The 22488-nt window shown below is 35.0% G+C and overlaps 1 protein-coding gene and 1 long non-coding RNA gene across 2 annotated transcripts; one reads left to right on the forward strand and one right to left on the reverse strand.

Moving 5' to 3' along the window:
* Window positions 1-2117: 2117 nt before the first annotated feature.
* Window positions 2118-16997, forward strand: LOC104883010 (trafficking protein particle complex II-specific subunit 120 homolog). The gene is made up of 10 exons (XM_010667452.4): window positions 2118-2750; window positions 4297-4503; window positions 4604-4786; window positions 6193-6302; window positions 7940-7999; window positions 8799-9084; window positions 11033-11325; window positions 12572-13443; window positions 15101-16015; window positions 16470-16997. Exons 1-10 carry the CDS (start codon window positions 2340-2342, stop codon window positions 16688-16690), a joined length of 3558 nt encoding a protein of 1185 aa, XP_010665754.2. The 5' UTR covers window positions 2118-2339; the 3' UTR covers window positions 16691-16997.
* LOC109136559 (uncharacterized) lies at window positions 16951-21752 on the reverse strand. The gene is made up of 3 exons (XR_002041453.3): window positions 18799-21752; window positions 18053-18105; window positions 16951-17505 (listed from the first exon to the last, which is right to left on the reverse strand). It is a non-coding gene; the product is annotated as an uncharacterized LOC109136559 (long non-coding RNA).
* Window positions 21753-22488: the final 736 nt, after the last annotated feature.

Here is a 22488-nt window from a genome sequence, read left to right on the forward strand (position 1 = left end):
TAATGTAATTTTTTATCCGAAAATTGATTTTTGCAAAAGTGATTTTTTTTATCCTAAAAAAACTAAATTTGTTACTTTTATCTTGTTCTCTCATTTCATGTTAAAATAAAGAGTTAAATTTAATCCATTTAGTTATGATCTACTCTATGGTTAATGTTCATAAATGTAAAAATTATTATCTCCCTTATTTTTGTTAGTCGACTACATAACAATTGCTATTGTTTTTTTCAATTAATTTGAAATAAATTGCAAGATTCAAAGAATTGTGTACCTTTTTGGAAGTTTGCAAATTGTCGATGGACAAATGTGTGATATCCCGTCGAAATTTTATGTTTGTTTTACAGATTGTTATGCATATCGTGTATAGGTAAAGAATGATTTGTAAGTGAATTTTGTGAGTTTTTTAGAACAATTGTAAGTGAATTTTGTGAATGTTTATTATGTATTGACACCCTACTATAAATGATTTGTGAGTTAATTTTGTGAGTTTTTGAGACAATGGTTTGTAAGTTATTTTTTAGTTTTTTTGTAAAGTTTAGTGATTTGTGTGATTTCTTCAACGTGATTTTCTCAATTCGTTTCCTGATATAAGTGATTTGTGAGTGATATAAGTGATTTGCGTATATTTGTAAAGTTTCCTGATAATATTTGTGAGTGAGAGATTTTCTCAATGTCTAATTTATGTGATTTTGTTTGATGTAATAGAGATTTGTAATTTGGAAAGGGAAGGGGGGCATAATAGTCTATTCAAAAAAGGACACCACACCTCCCCCCTTCCCTTATGTAATAGAGATAGATGTTCTATTTCAACAATGTTCGTTTTAAGCTTATTTTCAATAGAAAATTATGTTCTATTTTTCCTAAAAATTATTCTATCTTCGATAAGCAAATGTTATATTTTAAAACCTATTTTGAACCCAAAAATATGTTTTATTTTTCCCGAAAATATGTTCTATTTTTCCTAAAAATATGTTATATATTTGATAAGCATATGTTGTATTTTAGTAATTAAATTATAGTAATGTTCCATTTCAACAATAAAATGTTCATTTTCGTAATTGTATTTTGTTAATGTCCCACTTCAACAATAAAATGTTATTTTTCGTAAACAAATTCTTCTAATATTTCATTTCAAAAGTAAAATGTTCGTTTTCGTAAATGTTCTATTTTGTATTGTGGAAGCACAATTCTCATCGTGCTCCTAGGACCACAATGCACGGATATGTAGTGGATAAATAATAAAACGCAAATGGTTTACCCAACAATGTTGATGCTCTTATGTAAAAAAAACGTTTGCATTTTTGTGTGTTGAGAATCTGAGTTAGGCATGGAGTAATAAGTTTGGTTTGGTCAATTTGAGTATTGCAAATGCATTTACAATTTTATATAGTTGGCTAATATACTAATTTGTGATAATTACCTTAATACACATAAATAGAAGGTGGGGGGAGAAAGAGAGATAAATAGATAGATAGATAGACCTATATGTAACAAGTATACACAAGATACATATAAGAATTTGTCACACTTATTTAGAGAAAGATAAACATATTTTAAGTGTAGATGTCAAATTTCGAAGTGATAAAAGAGTCTAATGGCATGAATTTCTTACACTATTTAGGCTCAAACTTTAAACGAACTTTTTTCTTTAAACCATTTATAGAAGACTAACAAACAACATGTCATATCAAGTAGATGAGAAATGCCTACATGAGTCCTCGCTATCGTTATCGCTCTCACTAACCCCTTTTCACATCCCTTACTTAGCCCCTTCTTAACAATGATGTTAATTGTTATATAATAGCATTAGCACAAGTAAAAAGATTGTGAAGAGGAAAAGTGATAGGGCTAGGTGGTGAAAATAGTCAATATGAAACGTGTGGAAAGGTATTGTTGGGTGGTTAAGATGACACGAGATTGAATTATTGTTTTATAGTGACACCATATAAAATTGAAAACAATAGAGGATTACCATATATGATTTTAAATTCTAAAGGATACCAAATATAAAAGTAAAGCGCAAAGGAGTACCCTTTAAAAAATTGCAAATGATTAAAATTAAATTATACCATGAACATTTTATGTTTTTCAAGGAAGGAATTGGGAGAAACTCCCAAGTAGATCTACTGAAAATTACCCTATTGTCCTCTCTCAAAGTTTGTGGGTTGTCAATTGCAAATTTTGCAATTTCCACATCACAAACCATACACGATTGACGATCCCCTCTTCATCCTTCAACAGTTTACTGTCATCACCACCACCTTCAATCTTCTGCATCTCCTAACTCAAATTCTCTCTCCTCCATTTTCAATTTTCACCCCTCAAAATTTGCCAGAAAAATGGAACCAGACGTGAGCATAGAATCAATGTGCACGATTCGAATCGCAGTTGTCCCAATTGGTCAAATCTCACCATCCCTTTTCAGAGAATACGCTTCTCTTTTAACCCTTCACTCAAAAATTGATCTTTCATCAATAAGCTCATTTTACACTGAACATCAAAAATCTCCCTTCACCCATCAACCCTGGGATACTGGGTGTCTTCGTTTTAAGTTCATACTTGGTGGGTCCCCTCCTAGTCCTTGGGAAGATTTTCAATCTAATCGTAAAATTTTGTCTGTAATTGGGATTTTTCATTGCCCTTCTTCACCTGATCTTGATTCAGTCAATGATCATTTTGGCTTGGTTTGTAAGGGTTATGCATCTTCTTTGGCTCAAAAGTGTTTTGGGTTTTGTCCTGGAGATCAACAGGTTATTCTCTTTTCTGTATTTGTCTTTTAATTTGATTGTTTATGTAATTTCGGTTCGCGAATTTTGGTATATGAAAAATTGTCTCATTGTGTTTTGTATGTGGGATGAACAATGATGATTCCCAGTTGATAATGTGATTTCTTCATTTGGGTAATTAACGGTTAAGGTAGATTTTGGGTTTATGTGGATAAAGATTAATTCTTTTTTGGAAATTTATCGTTATGTTAGGAGCAAGGTAATGTTACTATAATTGTTTAGTAATTGCTGATTTGGTGGTTGTTGATTTGTATGGATAGGTTGGATTTTTGGTTGAAGTGAGGACTGAATATACCTTGTGTTCATAGAACTTATTTATGTTCATAGAAATTTATTTATGTATCCATTGAATATAACTTTTCTCTAGACTTCAAAAGGAAGAGTTTAATTCCAGTCTAATATATTTGAACTCGGAAATTTGAGTTTAAATCCAGTTTATAATTATTCCGGTCCAGGCCAACAACTTTGGATTCTATTGATTCGAGACTTTTCTGAGTCCAATTGCACCCCCATGTACGACGAAGGCTTTTTACTTTGTTGAATATGAACAAAATTTGGTCGCTTTAGAGTTTGCATTGTTAAGGAAGAAGTGGTGTTTGATCTAGTGCACGAAAGGTTAGTCATGCCGAGGAGTTAGAAAATTAAGAGGCAAAGAACTAGGCTTTGGTTACATTATTGAAGCTTATGATAGATGAAATTTTAGATGTGGACAATATAAAGGCAATAGTAGCTGGAAAAACGTGATGTTTTGAGATAGGTGGAGGGTTAGTTATAGATGTAAGCATCTCAAGATCGTTAGCTTTACTCTTCTTTGTTCTTTGTAATTTGTAGTGTACTTATCGATATTGATTTACACTAGATATTATCATTCACCAACTGACTTAGTGTGTATACTCTATAAGAATTTTGGGGTCTAGGGTTCAAAGATTGATTGTTCCATGAACTTTTTGAATGGCAAATGTACATGATAGATTGCCAAGTCATGATCCCGCGCCAGCCGCCATATCACCGTCATGTTATGCAAGGCAAAGCCTTTTAATTCATAGTATAAATCTGAGCCTTGCATTGTGCTAAGTGAACACATTGCTCTTATTAGGTGAGTCATTGGCTACAATCTCTGTTTGACTGTCCATGGCTTCGTGCAGAAGCTGAGTTCAAAGTTTTTCATTCAAGCAGGTTCAGTTAGTTTCTGTGCTGTCATTCACTTAAGTTTCATTCACCCGCATAAGTTGACACATCGTCAAAAATTGTGAGACTTATCATATAGAACATACTGCGTTGCGAGGACTACTGCCATGCAATGGCGTCTTATAGCGGTGTTATAGTAGATCTACCTAAATATCCTTAGGCTTTATCTGGCTGGAGACAATTATCAACTGGACTAGCTACAGATTCAAAGTGTGAAACTGGTTGTCTTGAAAAGTTCTCTGCCCTCCTTCTTCGCCCCTCCTGTTTTTTTGCACGTGAAAATCAATGTTTTGTTTAATAGAGTCTATATCTCCTCTTGCAGCTCAAAGATGGCAATAAACGACAGGACAATTTGAACTTGTTTCCTCCTGCAGACAGGCAGACTCTGGAGATGCATATGCACACAATGATGCAGGATATCGCTGCTTCATTGTTGATGGAATTTGAAAATTGGGTCCTCAAAGCGGAATCTGTTGGGACAATTGTCAAGACACCTCTGGATTCACAAGCCAGTCTCAGCTCAGAGGAGGTTTATGGTTTAGGTGTTACATGGATTTATATTTAATGTTGTCTCGCTATGTAGCCTTATTGCCCTTATGGTTATTTTAACTTGTATATTATGGAAGCAGGTGATCAAGGCAAAAAAGCGGAGACTTGGTCGTGCGCAGAAAACCATAGGAGATTACTGTCTTTTAGCTGGTTCACCTGTTGATGCCAATGCTCACTACAATACTGCTTTAGAACTTGCCAGATTGACAGGGGACTTTTTTTGGTATGCGGGGGCCCTGGAAGGCAGCGTTTGTGCACTAATGGTAATCATATCTTTACTTAGATTTTATAAAGATGCTCACTATTAAGCCCTTTTCTTATCTTAATTATTTTTAAATATATTCTTTAAGTCTATCTGTGCACCAAATTAGCAGGAATTTACTTCACGTAACTTAAAGTTCTTTCATGAGGTATAATATCTGTTGAAATAAAATATTTCAAATTGTACCCCTTATATAGATGCTTGGAATGCAAGGAGTGTGGAACACAATTACCTGAACTTTAGTAAAAGTTTAAGTTGCAGATGTGAATTTCAAAAGCAATCTTTCTATTTCCTTCTCCAACAATGGTGGTAACAAGTTCTTAGTTTCCTACCCAGTATCTCAAATATCCTATATCAAGTTAATCTTTCCCTGTGACAAAATCAAGATTATCCTACATCACTTTCATCCTTGAAAAAAAAGTCTCAGCATGCTATCATTCCCTCGCTCCACATCATAACTGAACAAACTTAAGCAATGATGCAAGAAATCAATCAAGAAAATGAGAAAAAGCTGAAAAATCAACGAATCACAGAAAATTTGGAAGCCAAAAAGCAATTGAGTCAAGAAGAAAGTCAGAGATCTCAACAGAAAGTCCCAAATAACGATTGCAACAAGGAGTTCTCCAGAAAAGTGTGATTTCATTAAAATGATAATATCTACAATTTCAACAATCAATCAAACCACGACAACCAGAATTTAACCAAGAATTACCAATTCCAACATAAAAATTAAATTCTGCTGAATTCATTAAATTTTTTTACAGATTTAGGTAACCCAACAAAAAAAACTTCTTCATCACAAATCAACTAACATATATCACATAAACAGTTCAAAAGACAAGAATTTGAAGCTTAATTCACAATTTTAATAGCAAAATTAAACCCAAATTGAAGTGAGAGACACTAAATCTAAAATGAAATGTGTAAGAAATATCCAACAAGAAAAAGACAAAGAGAGAGAATTAGATTGACTTGACGAGGGAGACAATGAATTGAAAACTGAAATTTCAATCACAATGAAAGATTAAGAGAGAAAAAGCAAAAAGGTATTGTTAAGTTATTAGCTTCTCTCTCCGAAACATGTATCAACTGCTTAGTTTCAAATGGCGCAAGGTGAAGGCGCGCACTTTGGTGCCAAAAACCTTAAAAATCAATTAGAATATATTTTATACTCAAAACAACATGATATTTAAAAACATATAAGCTGCTGTAATTAATAAGATAGAATCTACTGTCTACTGATCAAAATTAGCTACTGTAAATTTCATAAATGGCATACATTTAGTCTAAATGAATTAAGCATCGAACAATAATATTCTTTTTGTCACCAAATTGCACTTGTTAGCCGACTAGCTTCTTTGATCCGGCTTTTGATTCTTAGCTTTTTTTTATAATTTTTGTGAACAGATGGACCGGATAGGCCACAGAGATCCAGTTCTGGAGGATGAGGTGAAGTACCGGTATAACAGTGTTATCATACACTATAGGAAGTCATTCATACAGGACAATGCACAAAGGTATGGTCTACTTTATTTTTGCGTTGTCTGTAATTCTGTATATTATCTCTTAGCGTTGGAATACAACCACCCCTAAATGCACTTTAAAGCAGATGCTCATTTTAAAGTGTAAAATCTATTTGAAACAACCTTTTAAGTCAAAACTCATTATGCAAACAAACCATCACCTTGTAATTGCTTCGGCTTACAAACATCAAACAAGAGTTTAAACTCAATATTTATCCTCTATTGTAAGCATTTCCCCAATCTTGTCTCATGTTTGCTCTTAACGGAAGACAATTATAATTAGTAGAACATGGATCAGAGGGTGATGTTGTAAAGTTAAGGGTAGATCTGAATTTTCTCGTTAAAACTATAAGAATAAATCATGAAATGATGTTGATGTGAACCTAAATGAGGACTTAGGTTGATATTTTCATGTAACTTCTGCAATAATGATGGTAGTTTCCTGATTCCCATGTAGCTTTCTACAAATTATCCTATCTTTAAAGTCATTTAGAAATTTGGGAACTTTGCTATCAATTTTTGACATCAACATGGAGGCTGTTAGTTGTTAAAGACAAATGTGATTCTAGTTATACCTCTAATGTGTTAACAGCTTCTGTTATCATCTTTTTTATATTCTTTTAGAAATGAGCGTCATATTGGCATCTGGCTTGTTGGAGCCTGACAGTGTTGATTGCTACATTTTGCAGTCTGTCTATCTTGGCTCTCTTCTTGGCTCTCTTCTTCACTAGTTGTGCTTGTTTATGATTGTTTCTCTCCTTTATCTTGTCTTTGTGAGTGGGATTTTGCATTTCACTATTATTTGCGCGCCTATTTCTTGATAAAGGCATGGATAAAGAATAAATGCAAGTAGTTTGATATGCTGAGATATATAGCTCAATCTGTTTTCTAAGAATAACAATTATGAAGATGTGGCCCACATGGGGAGGGGGGGGATAAGAAGAGGGGAAACCGAGGTTTTCCCATAAGAATGATCCATTTTGAGACAAAAGGTGGGAAACTTATCACTCCTCTTCCTGATACTAAGCATGTTCAATGTTGAGGTATGATGGCTTACTACACGATGGAATTTAGTTGAGTGTTTAAATCCATTGTTCTAACTTTACAAATTAACATTCTGCTATGTAGAGCGGAGGAAGTTGAGAATTTGACTTGCCTTTCTTGGTTTTGGTGATATGGAGAATGGCTTGTGTATTCATTCCAATTGAGCAGTGTATAAAAAAGCACGCCTGAGACGTTTTGGGTCAAGCGCTTTTTTTTTGTGTGCTAGGCGAGGCGATTTCAAAGAGGCGCAAAAAGTGCACCAACGCGCACCCAAGGCCATGAACGAATCTTTTTACATCAAAATTTTATAATCTCCTTTGTCGCGCCTCACTTCAGTGAGCCGCGCCTCCACTCCTAGGCGTACAAGCATCCTTATTGCTTCAATGTTCCTTGAGCTTTTCTAACATTGCAATTGGGAATAATTTTGCATAAACGTGTTGATAGCAATATGCTTTCTTGGATTGCGTCTTAAATGGGTGGACATGACAGTCCCTAGGTTCAAAGATTTTGTTTATACTACTATCTTCATGCACATTTCAACCTTTGATGTATTAGCCTGATCACATAGCCTCCTTACTTTCTTGCAGAGTTTCTCCCGTGAGCTTTGAACTTGAGGCTACTTTAAAGTTGGCTCGATTCCTCTGCAGGTGATTTCTATATGTGATTATTTTTTCTAGTTGTTTCGCCTACCTTTTTGATATTTTTTATATATGTTGAATGTTCCGAGGTATGTGTTGAAAGCTCAGAGAAGTTAGTAAAAATTCTCTCTTTTATTATACATCGTGATGTGGAATTCGGGTTGATGTAATGGTTGTTGTTTATTCTTTTTGATGTCGTATCTGAAAGAAATTAATCTCAGTGGTTGGATTGCTGCTTGCAACTTTTAGAGTATCACAGTTGCACAACAATTTTGAAACTTTTATGTTGTTCAGGCAAAGGTGATTTCCATTTGGTTGCAGTACTCTCCTATAAATATTCTTTTTGCTGAAATGATGCAACTGTATGTGATAATAAAGGTAATTACTATGAGTGATTATCTGATACATCTTAACCCTTGTCATGCTACTAGTTAAATGTTGATGACTTGATGTATATTGTCTTTGACCATTAAAGGGCCACACTTGAATGAGTGAATCTGGTGGTTTAAAGATTGTCAATTTCACATGTCAGGTTTGTCTTTGTATGTTCTGTGTTACCTGAAGATGGTTTTGTGACTCTAGTGTCTAAAGATGGAACATGTATTCTGCTTCTTCATAATTTTTTTGGGTTACATTAGTGGGCTCCCACCCCTTATTGCCTATCTCAGGTATAAGGAGGGGGGGGGGATGAGATCCGAACCATGCACCACGGAGTTGTGACATAAGTTGGATTATCAACTCATACACAAGGTTCTATGCTTTTGCATAATATTGTAATCGTAATCCTTCTTGCAATTTCTTTTTTCAGGAGGGAACTAGCTAAAGAAGTAGTAGATCTTCTGACAAATGCAGCAGATGGTGCAAAATCATTGATTGATGCCACTGATCGATTAGTACTGTATGTTGAGATAGCTCGACTTTATGCAAGACTGGGGTATGAAAGAAAAGCTGCCTTCTTTTCAAGGCAGGTAGCTCAGCTGTATCTGCAACAGGAGAATAGATTTGCTGCTATAAGTGCCTTGCAAGTGCTAGCTATATCAACAAAAGCTTATCGTGTTGAGAGCAAAGCATCTAGTGCCCGAGATTCACATTCTGTAAGTAATGGATGGGAAATTAAAAGTTTAAGTGACGTTAATGAATCTTGTTCTGAAACTAGTGTCTTGTATTGAATGATTGTTCTGAAGATGAAGAGTATACCTGTATTCGTGAAAGAAATTTCGGCTAACAATTGTAGGTTGTCTTCTTGCTCTCTTGCTTGTGTGAGCACGACAGCACGCACTGGATTTTTGCTCTCACTGTATAGAGTACATAAAGACAATCATGGAGTGCTGGCAGGGATTCCCTTGTATAAAAGTAATTAATGAGGGAACACATTGATTTATGCTACTGCTTTTCCTCCATTTGTACTAGTGCGACTGCTTGGTTACGTTCAGTTGAATTTTCTATATTGGTCTGTGGCATACCATGAAGACAGAATGCTTTGATCACACTAATTTAACTTGAACATGCTCTATGCATGAAGGTGGAAGGGAGAATTTTTCTTTTTGCAGTTTTCATGGCTGTAACTTGTTAAAGATTTTTGTAAATTGTAGAAATGTGAACTCCATTCCTGACATTCTACCCGTTTGTAAGTGTACCTAATAATTTCATTTTGTTTAGGGGAGAGACACAACAGATATTCAATCCGAATTTCATTTCGGGTCGATAGCTGACTTCTGAAAGCGACAATATCTGATATTCGTATGCGATAAATTTTGGATGTCAGATATATGAGAATTTCGGACCGGATTTAGCAGATGTCCACTATCCAAAACTTCTCTCATTTCTTATTTTTTAGAAACAAAACGGATTTTTTTTTCTTTTCCAAAAAGGTAAAAAACTTGAAACAAAATATGTCAACCTTACCCATCATTTCGGATAGTGGATTGGAGATCCAATATTCGCTATACGATCGTGTTTCGTATGTCGGATATTTGAATATGAATATCTGATATTCAAAATTCCGGATATCCAGTGCGAAATATTTCTTTGGATTAAATACCCAAATAATTGGATCGGGTTGTCTAATATTTGCCGTTTCAAATTGTCTTGCTCGGCCGTAATATTTTGTTGTCTTCCTAGGACCATTATTCTCTGGAGACGAAATTCGAGAAGGTGCTGTTGTTGCTCAGCCCTCTTCATGTAAAGGAGTAATTTTTGCATATTGTACCATTACCTAATGCCTCTTGTGAGGCTCGTGGCTAGGACATGGTCATTGCGCACGCGCGTGCGCGGGGGGGGGGGGCGGGTAGATTTATGTATTCTTTGCTTAGTTGCTCATAGCAAGAGGCTCTTGGAGCATATTGGTGCAAGTTTAGAAAAGTTCTTTCTACTGGACCCTTGATTAGAGAAGGTCTTTACTGGCATGTTCCTCTATAACAGATAAGAAGTTAAGGGTTATGTCTGGTGGAAACATTTGTTTTCTGTCTGCTGTTAGATGTTAACTGAAGTTGAAAGTTGCTTAACTTGCTTATATTGTTCAAAATCTAAGTCGTATACTTGGTATATCTCTTTTTTTTGGAGTCTGATTAAGGCTACCCATCTATTGTACTTTATTGATGGGCACTTCTATATCTATTCCTTGTGCACCTTATTGGATTGAGACCACTACCTCTATTTTTCCTGACGTCTGAGCTGAGACCAGCATTCTGTTTTTAATCAGTTGATGTACAGTCCTCCTGTTAAGGAGATTAAGTTTAGTCTTGCTATGAATTGTATGGCAAATTTGTTTCATTTGTGATATCTGAGGAAATAGTCAAATTGGAATATAGCTGGTACATTATGCATCTTGTATTTCAGTAAGTTTCTAGTCAATGTTCTTATGGTTACATTAATGTTAGAAGCTTCGATAATCTCTATTGGATTGTTCTTTTAACTTTGTAAATGTGATAAAGTCTCTGTACTTCGTTGCCTCCTTATTCAGGGTCTTGTAGGAAAATAAGAGCTGTTTCTAGTTGTCTCTTAGCTTCACCGTTTTACCTGTCCTTCCTCCATTGATGATAGGAAAATGGATCAACTCCTGTGGATGGTGGAAAGATGAATCCCAATTCTATTGTTTCACTTTTCGAGTCCCAGTGGAGCACTTTGCAGATGGTTGTGCTTCGAGAAATTCTTCAATCTGCTGTGCGAGCAGGAGATCCTCTTGCTGCATGGAGTGCGGCTGCACGGCTGTTGAGAAGCTACTACCCTCTTATTACACCAGCTGGACAAAATGGCCTTGTTACTGCTCTTACTAACTCAGCAGCAAGGCTTCCTTCAGGGACTCGTTCTGCTGACCCTGCTTTGCCTTTCATTAGGTAATCTCTGCTCATAAGTGTCTTGTTCATTTTTCTTGTATTCCTATAGAGCTGGAGAATATGCCCAGTCTGCAGAAGTGGTGCTATTCATGGTTTTGATTCTGCTATCTGATTTGATTATTGATGCCATATTCCTAAACTAAGTAAATAAACATGGCACCAATAGGGACGTTGGCATGTTGCAACAAGATATTCATTATTTATTGAATCTGAATCAATCAGTGTGATACTATGTGGTAGCTCGTGCTATAAATCAAGTAAAACCCAACGATTAGGAATCAGCAAAACAGATCAAGGCTAAGATAGTGATTTGTTTGATTAAATAGTAAAACTCTATCAATTACAAGTTTACAACCCTCAACCTCAAGCTTCCGAGAGGTTGAGGTTCTCTCCCACTTTCCATTTCTCACTTAATTATTTTGCGTAACCTTCTCTCTCTAACTAGCTAGTTTATATTACCTTTGATTCCTCCCCCTTTTGATCCTCTATAACTTCTCTTAACCAATGTGGTAGTAAATGACTTACTTGCCCTTCCTAACTGACTTACTACACTTCTCTAAGGATTTTCTTCTTCCGGAGCTCTTTCTTTCTTCTAGCATAAGTCATCGACACTGGAGGTCTTGCTTGATGCATTGCAGCTCGTCACATCGTAATAGATATGAGTTGCTTTCGTAAAGACTAGTAACATCCCGATATCTTTGTTTCCCTATTAATTTCATTTTGTGTTTTCCATAGGCTACATGTTTTAGTTGTTCAAGGACTTCAAATATTAAGTCAATCGAAGATGTTGTATAGCTTTGTTGCTAGTGCTACATTGTATTTTTGTTCTATTTATCTTTGTGCTGATTCCCAGAAAAGTGATCAAAGAAGAACCATTTGTCTTTGATTGTTGTTGTGAAATTGATGAGACCAATAGCAATCATAATATGGTAGCCCTCTACATAAGTCAATTTTCCAAAAATAACATTATTTTACAAGAAGATCTCTCTAGGGCTACCATAAATAATTTTAGAGTGCTCTTCAAAGTTTGGGTTATTTTAAAGGTAAAGCCTAATAAGTGAGGCTCATATTAGAATTATGTCAGGTGTAGGGTTACCTTGTGTGATTTTCCTGGTAATAATGGTACTAATTTGAAAAGCTATGTTCAATGGATTGGATTCTTTATAAATTGAAACTCCATGTGGCAGCTTGCATTTTCGCTTTCTTTCTTTGACGCAAGCTTGTTTTGTGTGCATGTGATATCCAGGTTACATTCTTTTCCTATCAGTCCATCTCAGATGGAAATTATAAAGCGAACTTCTGGGAGGGAAGATTGGTGGGCGGGGTCTGCTCCCACAGGGCCTTTTATCTACACTCCATTCAGCAAAGGGGACATCAATACTAGCAGTAAGCAAGAGCTAATTTGGGTTGTTGGTGAACCAATTCAGGTGCTAGTTGAATTGGCCAACCCATGTGGTTTTGATCTGGTTGTCGATAGTATATATCTCTCTGTTCCTACTGGGAATTTTGATGCTTTCCCCATCAGTGTGACTCTTTCCTCCAATTCATCAAAAGTTATTGCATTGTCTGGAATTCCAACATCAGTGGGACCCATAACTGTTCCAGGATGCATTGTTCACTGCTTTGGAGTTATCACTGAACATCTTTTCAGAGACGTTGACAACCTACTGCTTGGTGCAGCACAGGGGCTTGTTCTTTCTGATCCTTTCCGTAGCAGTGGCTCTCCAAGTTTGAGAAATGTAGCTGTTCCAAATATTTCTGTGGTTTCACCACTGCCATTGCTTGTCTCACATGTTGTAGGTGGTGACGGTGCTGTAATTTTATATGAAGGTGAAATCCGTGATGTTTTTATAAGTCTGGCCAATGCAGGAACTGTTCCAGTTGAGCAAGCACATATATCCTTGTCTGGAAAAAATCAAGACGCTGTCCTTTCAATCGCATATGAAAACTTGAAATCTGCCCTTCCACTTAAACCAGGTGCTGAGATTACTTTGCCAGTAACCATCAGATCCTGGCAACATACCCCTGTGGACTTTGATTCTGCTGCAGGGAGGTCTGGGGGTTTGGGACGACAATCAAAAGATGGGACTAGTCCAATGTTGATGATTCATTATGCAGGTAAGTTTTAATGTGGATGGCTTATTTTTTAGGCATATTTTATTGAAACTCGAGCACTAAACTATACCTATGCCCTCTCCGATTAAAACTATGTATACTTCATTTTTATATAATTATACCCAAAGGAAATGGCTGGCATCTTTAGAGTAGTTGTATAAATATATGTTGAAATTATTACACAAAGCCCATGTGAGGAGAAAACCTTTCTCAGAAAGGAAAGGCTACAATTAACTTAAAACATCCAAAAAGGAATATGGTATACCTATTAAAAACAGGGGTAGTATCATTCTAATATCTTCTGGTACTGGACACTGCGAGGGAAATAATCAACACTTTCGAACATAAGGTTTATTCATTTTCAGATAGTCTTAGACCATCTATTTTCATAACAAAAGAAAACTAATTTTTTCCCTTTATCTCCTACTTCTGGTCTCATCTGCATCGTCTTGTCCATCCTCCATTATACTTGAAACAAATTTCTACTCATGCTCACGATCAACAATGTTCTGTTCATCTCTCTCTCTCTCCAATTTTCCTTTTTAAGTTGGTTGAAAATGTGTGAGAGCATATCAAATTGGGCGTCTAATCATGAATCTCAAAAATCATAAATGCTGTTTTTTTTTTTTTTTTTCTGTTTTTGTTTTCTATTTTGAAAAAGAACTATAGCTAATAGAAATGTAACTTAACAATTTGTATGTTTCTATTGTTGCATGGTCAATACTTTAACTTTTCATTTTATGGACCAAAATTTATAGTTAATTATCTCATGAATAACTTCTGTTTGCGACTAGGAAGGATTTTTATTTTATATTTCAAGTATAGCCACAATCAACCCCTTCATGTGTGACTTTTTGTTCATGAAGATGGTTGTTTTTAGCCCGTAGGTCTTCATATTATATGCACCAACTCTACTGCACATATTACTGTTGTTTTACAGTTTCTGTATAGTAGTGGGTCACCTTGGTGTTCATGGTTCTATTTACTTCTGCATATACATAGGTGGGCACTGATCAGTGACTCAGTGTCACATAGTTTTGGTAGGCAATGCATTTTCGACCTCAAAGCTGTTGCATCTTCATATTGTACCCTTTTTGATGGGTGATTGATGGTGGCATTAGTTTCAGTTTTTCTCCTGTGCTTAAGGGTTCATGTATTTAGTTGTGTACTTGTGTTTGATGTATATGGGCTCAGTGTCTTATTGAATGATTCTGGGCTTATGCAATCCAATTTCTATGTGGAAGAATCTTTATTATTTGAACTCTTTGCATCTCAAGTACTTGCCTTGAGATTTTGACCTGAATTTGAACATTTGACCTTCATTTTGGACTAAAACATGCAAGATATTCACCAATGGGCAAAGTTTGACTTAACATACCCGTTCCTACTCTAATAACTGAGTATGAATAGAATGGGGCAGGTTTGGTGAGCTAAGAATAGCTAGATGGGTGACTAGATATTGCCCCAATTCACATGCTATATCTATATCATGAATCTCCTTTAAACTCTCTCCATCTTAATTCTTTTTTCAATTTTCGGAAAAGCAGTGGAATTCCAGCCACAAGCTCTTGTTCATCTCTCCCCCATCCTCCCCCTTTGTGCTGATGTCAAGAAGTGCAGATAGATTTATTTATTCGTTGTGATTGGACATTTTTGCCAGGTCCCATGGGAAGTAACACAGAGTCTCCAGTAAATAATTCTGTTATACCTCCTGGAAGACGCTTGGTTGTGCCGTTGAATGTTTGTGTTGCACAGGGATTGTCTTTTGTGAAGGCTCGTATGTTGTCCATGGATTTTCCTGCTCATGTTGGTGAAAACCTTCCCAAACCATCTCAAGCAGACAATACTATCGAGTCATCTCCAGGTTCTAACAGAATAGAAAGATTGGTGAAAAAGGATCCGTATAGAGGCACTTGGGGACTACGCTTCCTTGAACTTGAGTTGTCTAACCCCACTGATGTCGTGTTTGATATTAGTGTTTCCGTTCAGCTAGAGAATTCCAGTAGCGAGGATAGCTCTAGTGACCCAGAAGCTGCTGAGTATGGCTATCCAAAAACCACTATTGACAGGGATTCCACTGCTAGAGTGCTTATACCACTGGAACATTTTAAGCTGCCTGTTCTTGATGCGTCCTTTTTTATGAAGGAGCCTTTGCTTGATAGAACTTCTAGTCGTAGACATTCTAGCTTTTCGGAGAAGAGTGCTAAAGCCGAGCTGAATGCTTGTATTAAGAACTTGATATCTAGGATTAAAGTCCGGTGGGATTCTGGAAGGAACAACACTGGAGAACTCAACATAAAGGATGCAATGCAGGCAGCCCTTCAAACATCTGTTATGGATGTGCTGCTCCCTGATCCCTTGACATTTGCCTTCCGGCTTGCTCAGGATGGTTTAGGAGCCAATCCACAGAGGTCTGAAACCGAGAGTTTGGTTTTAGCGCATAACATGACTCCTATGGAAGTTCTGGTTCGTAATAACACGAAGGAATTGATCAAGATGAATCTCAACATTACATGCAGAGACGTAGCTGGAGAGAACTGTCTTGAGGGTTCCAAGGCTACTGTATTGTGGGCTGGTAAGTAGAATTTTGGTGCACTTCTCTTAAATTCTCCTATTTGTTGTTTTTTTTTGGATCAAGGGGGAAATTATAAGTTATTGTATACTTTATTTGCCAAGCTTTTATGTGTGCTTAATCGTTAATTTTCAACTTTTCGTTTGATCAGACAAATTTTGTTTGATGAAAACCCTAAAACAACCACCCATTGCGACCTCAATTTGTTCTCTTCTCATTTTATTTACCGAAATGATATGAACTAAGCTTATGTGAACTTATTGGAACTTAGTGAAACTTATCGAAGCTTATTTTATTAAGTAATGGGAACTTATTGGAAATTTTTTGACCTAAAATTAATTGTTCTAAGGTGAAGAGAACCACCCTAAATGTTAATTTAAGTAAAGGTGTGGCAATAGGCAATTTTTTCTGAATCCTTTCAACATTAAATAATTGTTCTTGTTGCTCCATTGTTTAGGTGTTCTAAATGGAATCAGCTTGGAAGTACCCCCGCTTCAGGAAATTAAGCACCCATTCTCCATGTACTTCCTAGTACCCGGCGAGTATACTTTAGTTGCTGCCTCACTGATAAACGATGCTAATGAGATCCTTAGAGCACGTGCAAGAAGTGATTCCCCCACTGAACCGATCTTCTGCCGGGGACCACCTGTTCACCTCCGTGTTTGTGGGTCTGCGTAATTGGTCATTAGCTTGCAATCCAGTGATTAGGCAGAGATTAGTAATTTTTAATAGGATTGAGCTGAAATCAAGTGCGGCTTCTGGGTGCCCAAGTATTCTTCGCCGAACTTAGTTAAAAGTTCTGTTTCCTTGCTGCAGACTTGCAGGGTTCATTGAGTTGCACTGTAGGAATTTGGAGGATTTGCTCTCCCTCCATAATCCACGCAACAATATTAAAGCATGCAACAGAGCAATTCGTCTGTTCGAACAACACTAACCAGTTGTCTGGTTAATATTTTTAGTTATATTATTATATCTAAATTTATAATTGTCTTGAACAAGAAATGAGAACCAATCATAAGCGGATAATGAGGACAACAATTTTCTATCTTGAGCAACAACAATTTGGGTAATCGGCGCACAAACTCAAACTTGTGATCACAAAAAAGGTTGGCTGAATCGGTGATGGCCTTCGCACCTCCAGGCTCTAATGCCCTTATCTGTAGAAACTTCTTGCTTGCTAACCTTCATGATGCGACACCACTGAAGTGACTCCGCGAGGTGTTTAATATTCATGATGGTGTGGCTGATCGATATATCCTTAGCAGTTGTCGTAGCTAAAAGTCGAACTAACACCTATCCTTAGCAGGCAACTCTTTGCGCTACTGGTGGCTTCCTAGCCTTCTTGGCCCGGCCTCTTGTCCTGCACAACAGCAAGTCAATGCATCTCTACCTCCGTCTGAATATGGGCTGCTAAGTACCCCAACTGAACTTGGTAATGCTATCTATACCATGTCCTACAGCCTCCTGTTTAGTGATGCAATTGGTACTGGTACCTGAGCATAATCTCATTCATCCATAATTTAGGTAAAACTTTTTTTTTTTTTTTGAAGGAACTTAGGTAAAACTTTAATCCTGTGTCAATCTAACTATCAGTATGAAAGATAACTTCTAAAGAGTACACGGAGTGTCATATAAAAGTAAAATATATATGGTATTAATTGATTTTGTGTAAAATAAGTCAAGAGTTTAAGAATGATGAAATATATTTATACGCTTCAGAATAAGTGAAATAAAGTGTGATGTTCAAATTTCAATGACCATCTTTGAATTTAATAGTAACAATATTAAGTATAACTTTTGCTGCATAATCATAAAGTCCATCTTTTTGTGATTGAAAAAAAAAATCTGAAATTTGCTTTACAATAATATTTATAAATGATTTTTCTAAAAAATTTGAAGTATGATTAAACTTGTAATAACTATTAGAAACATTTTATTAAAAGTACGACTATTTACAAGAATATATGAATTACATTTGGAGTAAAATAATACCATTATCAACGACAAATGACATAAAAGACGTAAATAAGAATTACTTACAAGTTCAGGTTGTAGCATCATCACATATACTTTTTCGTTTCACAATAAGTGAACTGTGAAACATAGAGAAAGTGGGGAGTTACTAAGGAATTTAAAGAGAGAAAGTTGGGACCACAAGTCCACAATAAAGTTGAGTGAAGAAGTATTGAAGTTGTGGTCTCCTCTTACTTTTTGGTGATATATTTGTAATAAGAGTGAACTGTTTTTAACATTTGAAGCTCGGTTTTACTTATTATGATTATTCCAAATAAGGAAAGTGTTTCACTTATTGTGAAACTGAGGAAGTATATCCTTCACCTAACAATTTCCAGAAAATATACAATTTAGCTAAAAGAAATGCGTTTTCCGAGTGTCGAACCCAGGTTTTTGGTTTAATTAACATCACATAAAAAACTTTGAGCCCAATATGGTATAATGGGGTCCCTTTTGGGCTGATAGCACGACAAGTGGTAAGGCCCGATATGGATGTTTGTGACATCAAATCATGAAACAGAAAAATATTCTCCCAAGCCATACATAGAGTGATCAACATCAATCCAACATGAGAAAAAGGGGAAAAAAAAGGAAGATTATAGATTTATAGACTATAATTATTTTTACCAATTCTATTTATAGGCCACTTCATGAAGGCTTAATAAAAAAAAAAAGTGTGACATCACATAAAATGGCAAAAAAATGTAATGAAAACTAATGATGTTATCTAAAATCATAAAAAATCCCATTATCTCTTCCTCTTTTTGTTGTACCTTTTTTTGCTCTTTCTTTCATGTGTTTGCTTTGCCCCATTTTCCTAAGCTTAGGCCATATCTTGTCATTCACCTATAATATAAGGATTTTCTTTGTGGGGTTTTGCATCTATCCTTTCACTTGAATAGTCTTAACTTGGACCATATTCTTCCAAGTATTAAGGATTGAAATTTGACATTGATATATGCATTGAAATATCTTTGTTTCTTCCCATACAATATTCTATACTTAGAAGGTGAAAGGATGTGAGTGTATGATTTTATCCTACAATGACCCACTTATTGTTATTGATAAGGCCAAGTCTTGGATTGCATGCGTTTTGTATACCTAACATTGTCCAAAGATATTCATTAGACTTGACAATCCATATAAACTGGGTATAACACGTTATCTGAAAGTCAATGAAAATTTTCTCTCCACCTCTTTTCTGAATCCGATTCTTATGTGGTGGAGAATGGTAAGGATTGATTTTTCTTCTTTACAATTATTCATTTTACGCCTTTTTTTAAAAAAGTAAACTTGAATTGACAACTGAGTTAACATATGTTGCCTTTACGCATAGTGACACATTTCTCATCTCATTTGTCCAATTCTCTACTCAAAGTCATTATCTTTTTCTCGAGAATTACTTTATAAATCCCATCTTTTTCTTGTAATATTGATTTGATATACGATAAATATTTTCTAATTTTTCTTACGCCAACCTTCACAACCACATATCATCGATCCAATTAAAGTGCCTCAAACAAGTAAACATAATAGTGTTACATACATACACATTCACATGATTATATTTCAAAGTACAAACTTAAATTCTAGCACCCTACTTTTCATATATTAGCTTGAAAAAAAAAATTATAAGTAGTCCAAAGAAATATTTTTGCAAGAGAGAATTTTAAAAGGTGTTTGGTATTGGCCATTATGGCCTTATGGAGCATCAATAATTTATGAGCTGGAGTATGAAGGGGACCCTTTTGTGTGTGTATGAGTGTGCAGGAAGCTCTTATTAGAACTGTTGAGATTCAGGTCTGAGTTTGTAAACACAAGAGAGGAGAGAGAATGTGTGTGTGAGAAAGAAAGAAAGAAAGATGGGAATTAAGAAGTGCTGTTGTGGTCCATGAGAAAAAAATAAAAGTTTGGAAGTGCTAATGTGGTCCAAATTTTGGAAAGCAACCTAAGAGAAGATGGTAAGGGTGGCATATAAACATGAGGTGCATATTTAGGGTTGGGATTTAAATGCCCACCATAGGAACAAATTTAAAGCTTCATCACTAACAAATCTCATCCTTGTTCTTAAAAATCTAACTCATTGTAATTCATCTTTTAGAGTAAATGCCAAAACTATCACATCCTTTCATTTAATCCTTTGGCTTTTCAATTTCAATGTATATCCTTTATCCCTAGGATAAATATGACATTTTGAATGTACGGATTGATTTGTCAAAATGATATACTTCATCTGTTATGTTTTAAATGAAACGTATGATCTTGTTACGAGATTTAGGAGAAAAGAGAGATAGAGAGAACGAAAAAGAGGGATCTATGTGATGAAGGGTCTGTTCTCTTTGGCATAAAACAACTGAACAGAATCGAACTGAACTGAATTGAACTGAACTGAACTGAACTGAATTGAACTGAAATGAATAGTGATATGTGAGAGTAAAAGTATTGTCAAGAGCTGAACTGAACTGAACTGAAAATAAGATGGGGAGAACAGACCCGAAGAGAGATAAAGAGAAGTAAATAGCTTAGCAAAGAGTACCATTCCATTTATTTTGAAACCGCCTAAGATAGTAAGTGTTTTATTTATTTTAGAACGGATGAAGTATTAGCTATAAAAACTTACAATAGGAAAGAAAAGGTGAAGTGATATAGAAAGAAGCATAAGGCCTAGAGTTAAAATAAGAAAAGTATATTAAAATATTAAAAAGGGGAGTCTCAACCAAAATACTTTTCGTTCATATTACTCGTTGCACTTCTCAATTTACGGATTGCTAGACAATTTTTGGAGAAGAGAGAGGTAGAGAGTAAAAAAAAAAGGGACTCATGTGAGATGAGAGAGATAGAGAGAGTTTATTGCTCAAAAAAAAAAGTGTAGCAAGTAATGTGAAACTTTCTACAATGGAAAGTGTAGCGAGTATTATGAAACGGAGGAAGTAAGAGTTTTGTTTTGAGAGTTCTGAAAGTTGAAAATGGGAGAATTTATGGATTAAGAGTAACTAAGAGTCACCTGGTATTTTTTGAGTTTTAAAATTTTGGTTTTAAGATTTTTGAAGTCATTTAATATAATTATTTCCCGTCATAATGAACTTAAAATTCGTCACAACACACAAGTATATTAATAATGTTTATGTTAGAAATTGAGATCATACTGTTTCTTCTTATTTTCATATCTCTATTACTTATTTTAAGAAAAACTAGAAATTAAAAGCAAAAGATAATAACGAATAGGTTTCAAATCTCTATTACATAAGGGAAGGGGGAGCAACGGTGTCCTTTTTTGAACCGACTATTTTGCCCCCCTTTCCTTTCTAAATTACAAAATACTTGCTTGATTAGCTTCTACTTGATTAGCTTATATGAGGAAAATTAAAGTTTCCTCTTATTATAACTTTATAGAAATAAAATACCTGCTTGATTAGCTTCTACTTTCACTGATCAACAAATATGTTTCATGTTATTATCATTGACGACTACACATACATAGCTTTTTATGCACGCGATGCGTGCGATGACATTTTTAGGCCTAATTATTACTCCCTCTGTTTTTTTTTATCATTCCTACTTTGACTTTGCACGTTTGCCAATGCACGTTTTAAAACTTAAATATCTTTCATTATATATTAGTAAAAATTATAACGATTGAATATTAATAAAGTACTAATTGAGACGAATCAAACAAGACCCCACATGACTATGTTTTTTCTTATAATTGAGAACATTTGAGAAGATTCTCTCTATGCATGAATAGTGTCAAGATTCTAAGTGAGAAAGATAAAAAAAAAAACAGAGGGAGTACTAAGTAGTAAACAAAAAGAAAATGCAAGTTAGTATTTAAGTTCACCTCCATGTTGTAGAAATAAGATTCTTTGAACTACAATCAAATAGTATTTAAAAACACTTTAATAAATAAGTATAAATAATGAACAAATAACGGTATTTTATTTCTATAAAATGCTTTGCAAAAACCATTTCATGCGAAATCAGATTGTGTATGAAAAATTTGAAATTTCATTTCACCTATAATTGAAAATCAAAGTGTTCAAATTTAGAAAAGGAGAAAAATTAAAAATCACCATTTCATGCAAAATCATATTGTGTATAAAAAACTTAAATTTCCTTTCAAATATAATTGAAACTCAAAGTGTGAACATTTAGAAAAGGAGAAAAAATTAAAATGATGAAAATTCTTAAATATCTGTGAAATCAGAATTTAGAAGTTAGACAAGGAAAAAAAAAATTGTATTATACTTTTCGGTTACAATTTTGGGATCATAGAGAAATTACTGAAATCCATATAAAAAACTATTATAAATTACAAAAATGAATAAAACCAAAAAAAAAGAACATGACGATATTTGGTAAAGAACATCATACTGATTATAAAAGAACATGCGCATATAAGACTTGAGAAACAAAAAACTATTCAAAATCACAAAAATGAATGAACATAAAAAGAACATGGAAGA

The sequence above is a fragment of the Beta vulgaris genome, chromosome 2, assembly GCF_026745355.1.
Source record: "Beta vulgaris subsp. vulgaris cultivar EL10 chromosome 2, EL10.2, whole genome shotgun sequence".
NCBI lineage: Eukaryota > Viridiplantae > Streptophyta > Magnoliopsida > Caryophyllales > Amaranthaceae > Beta > Beta vulgaris.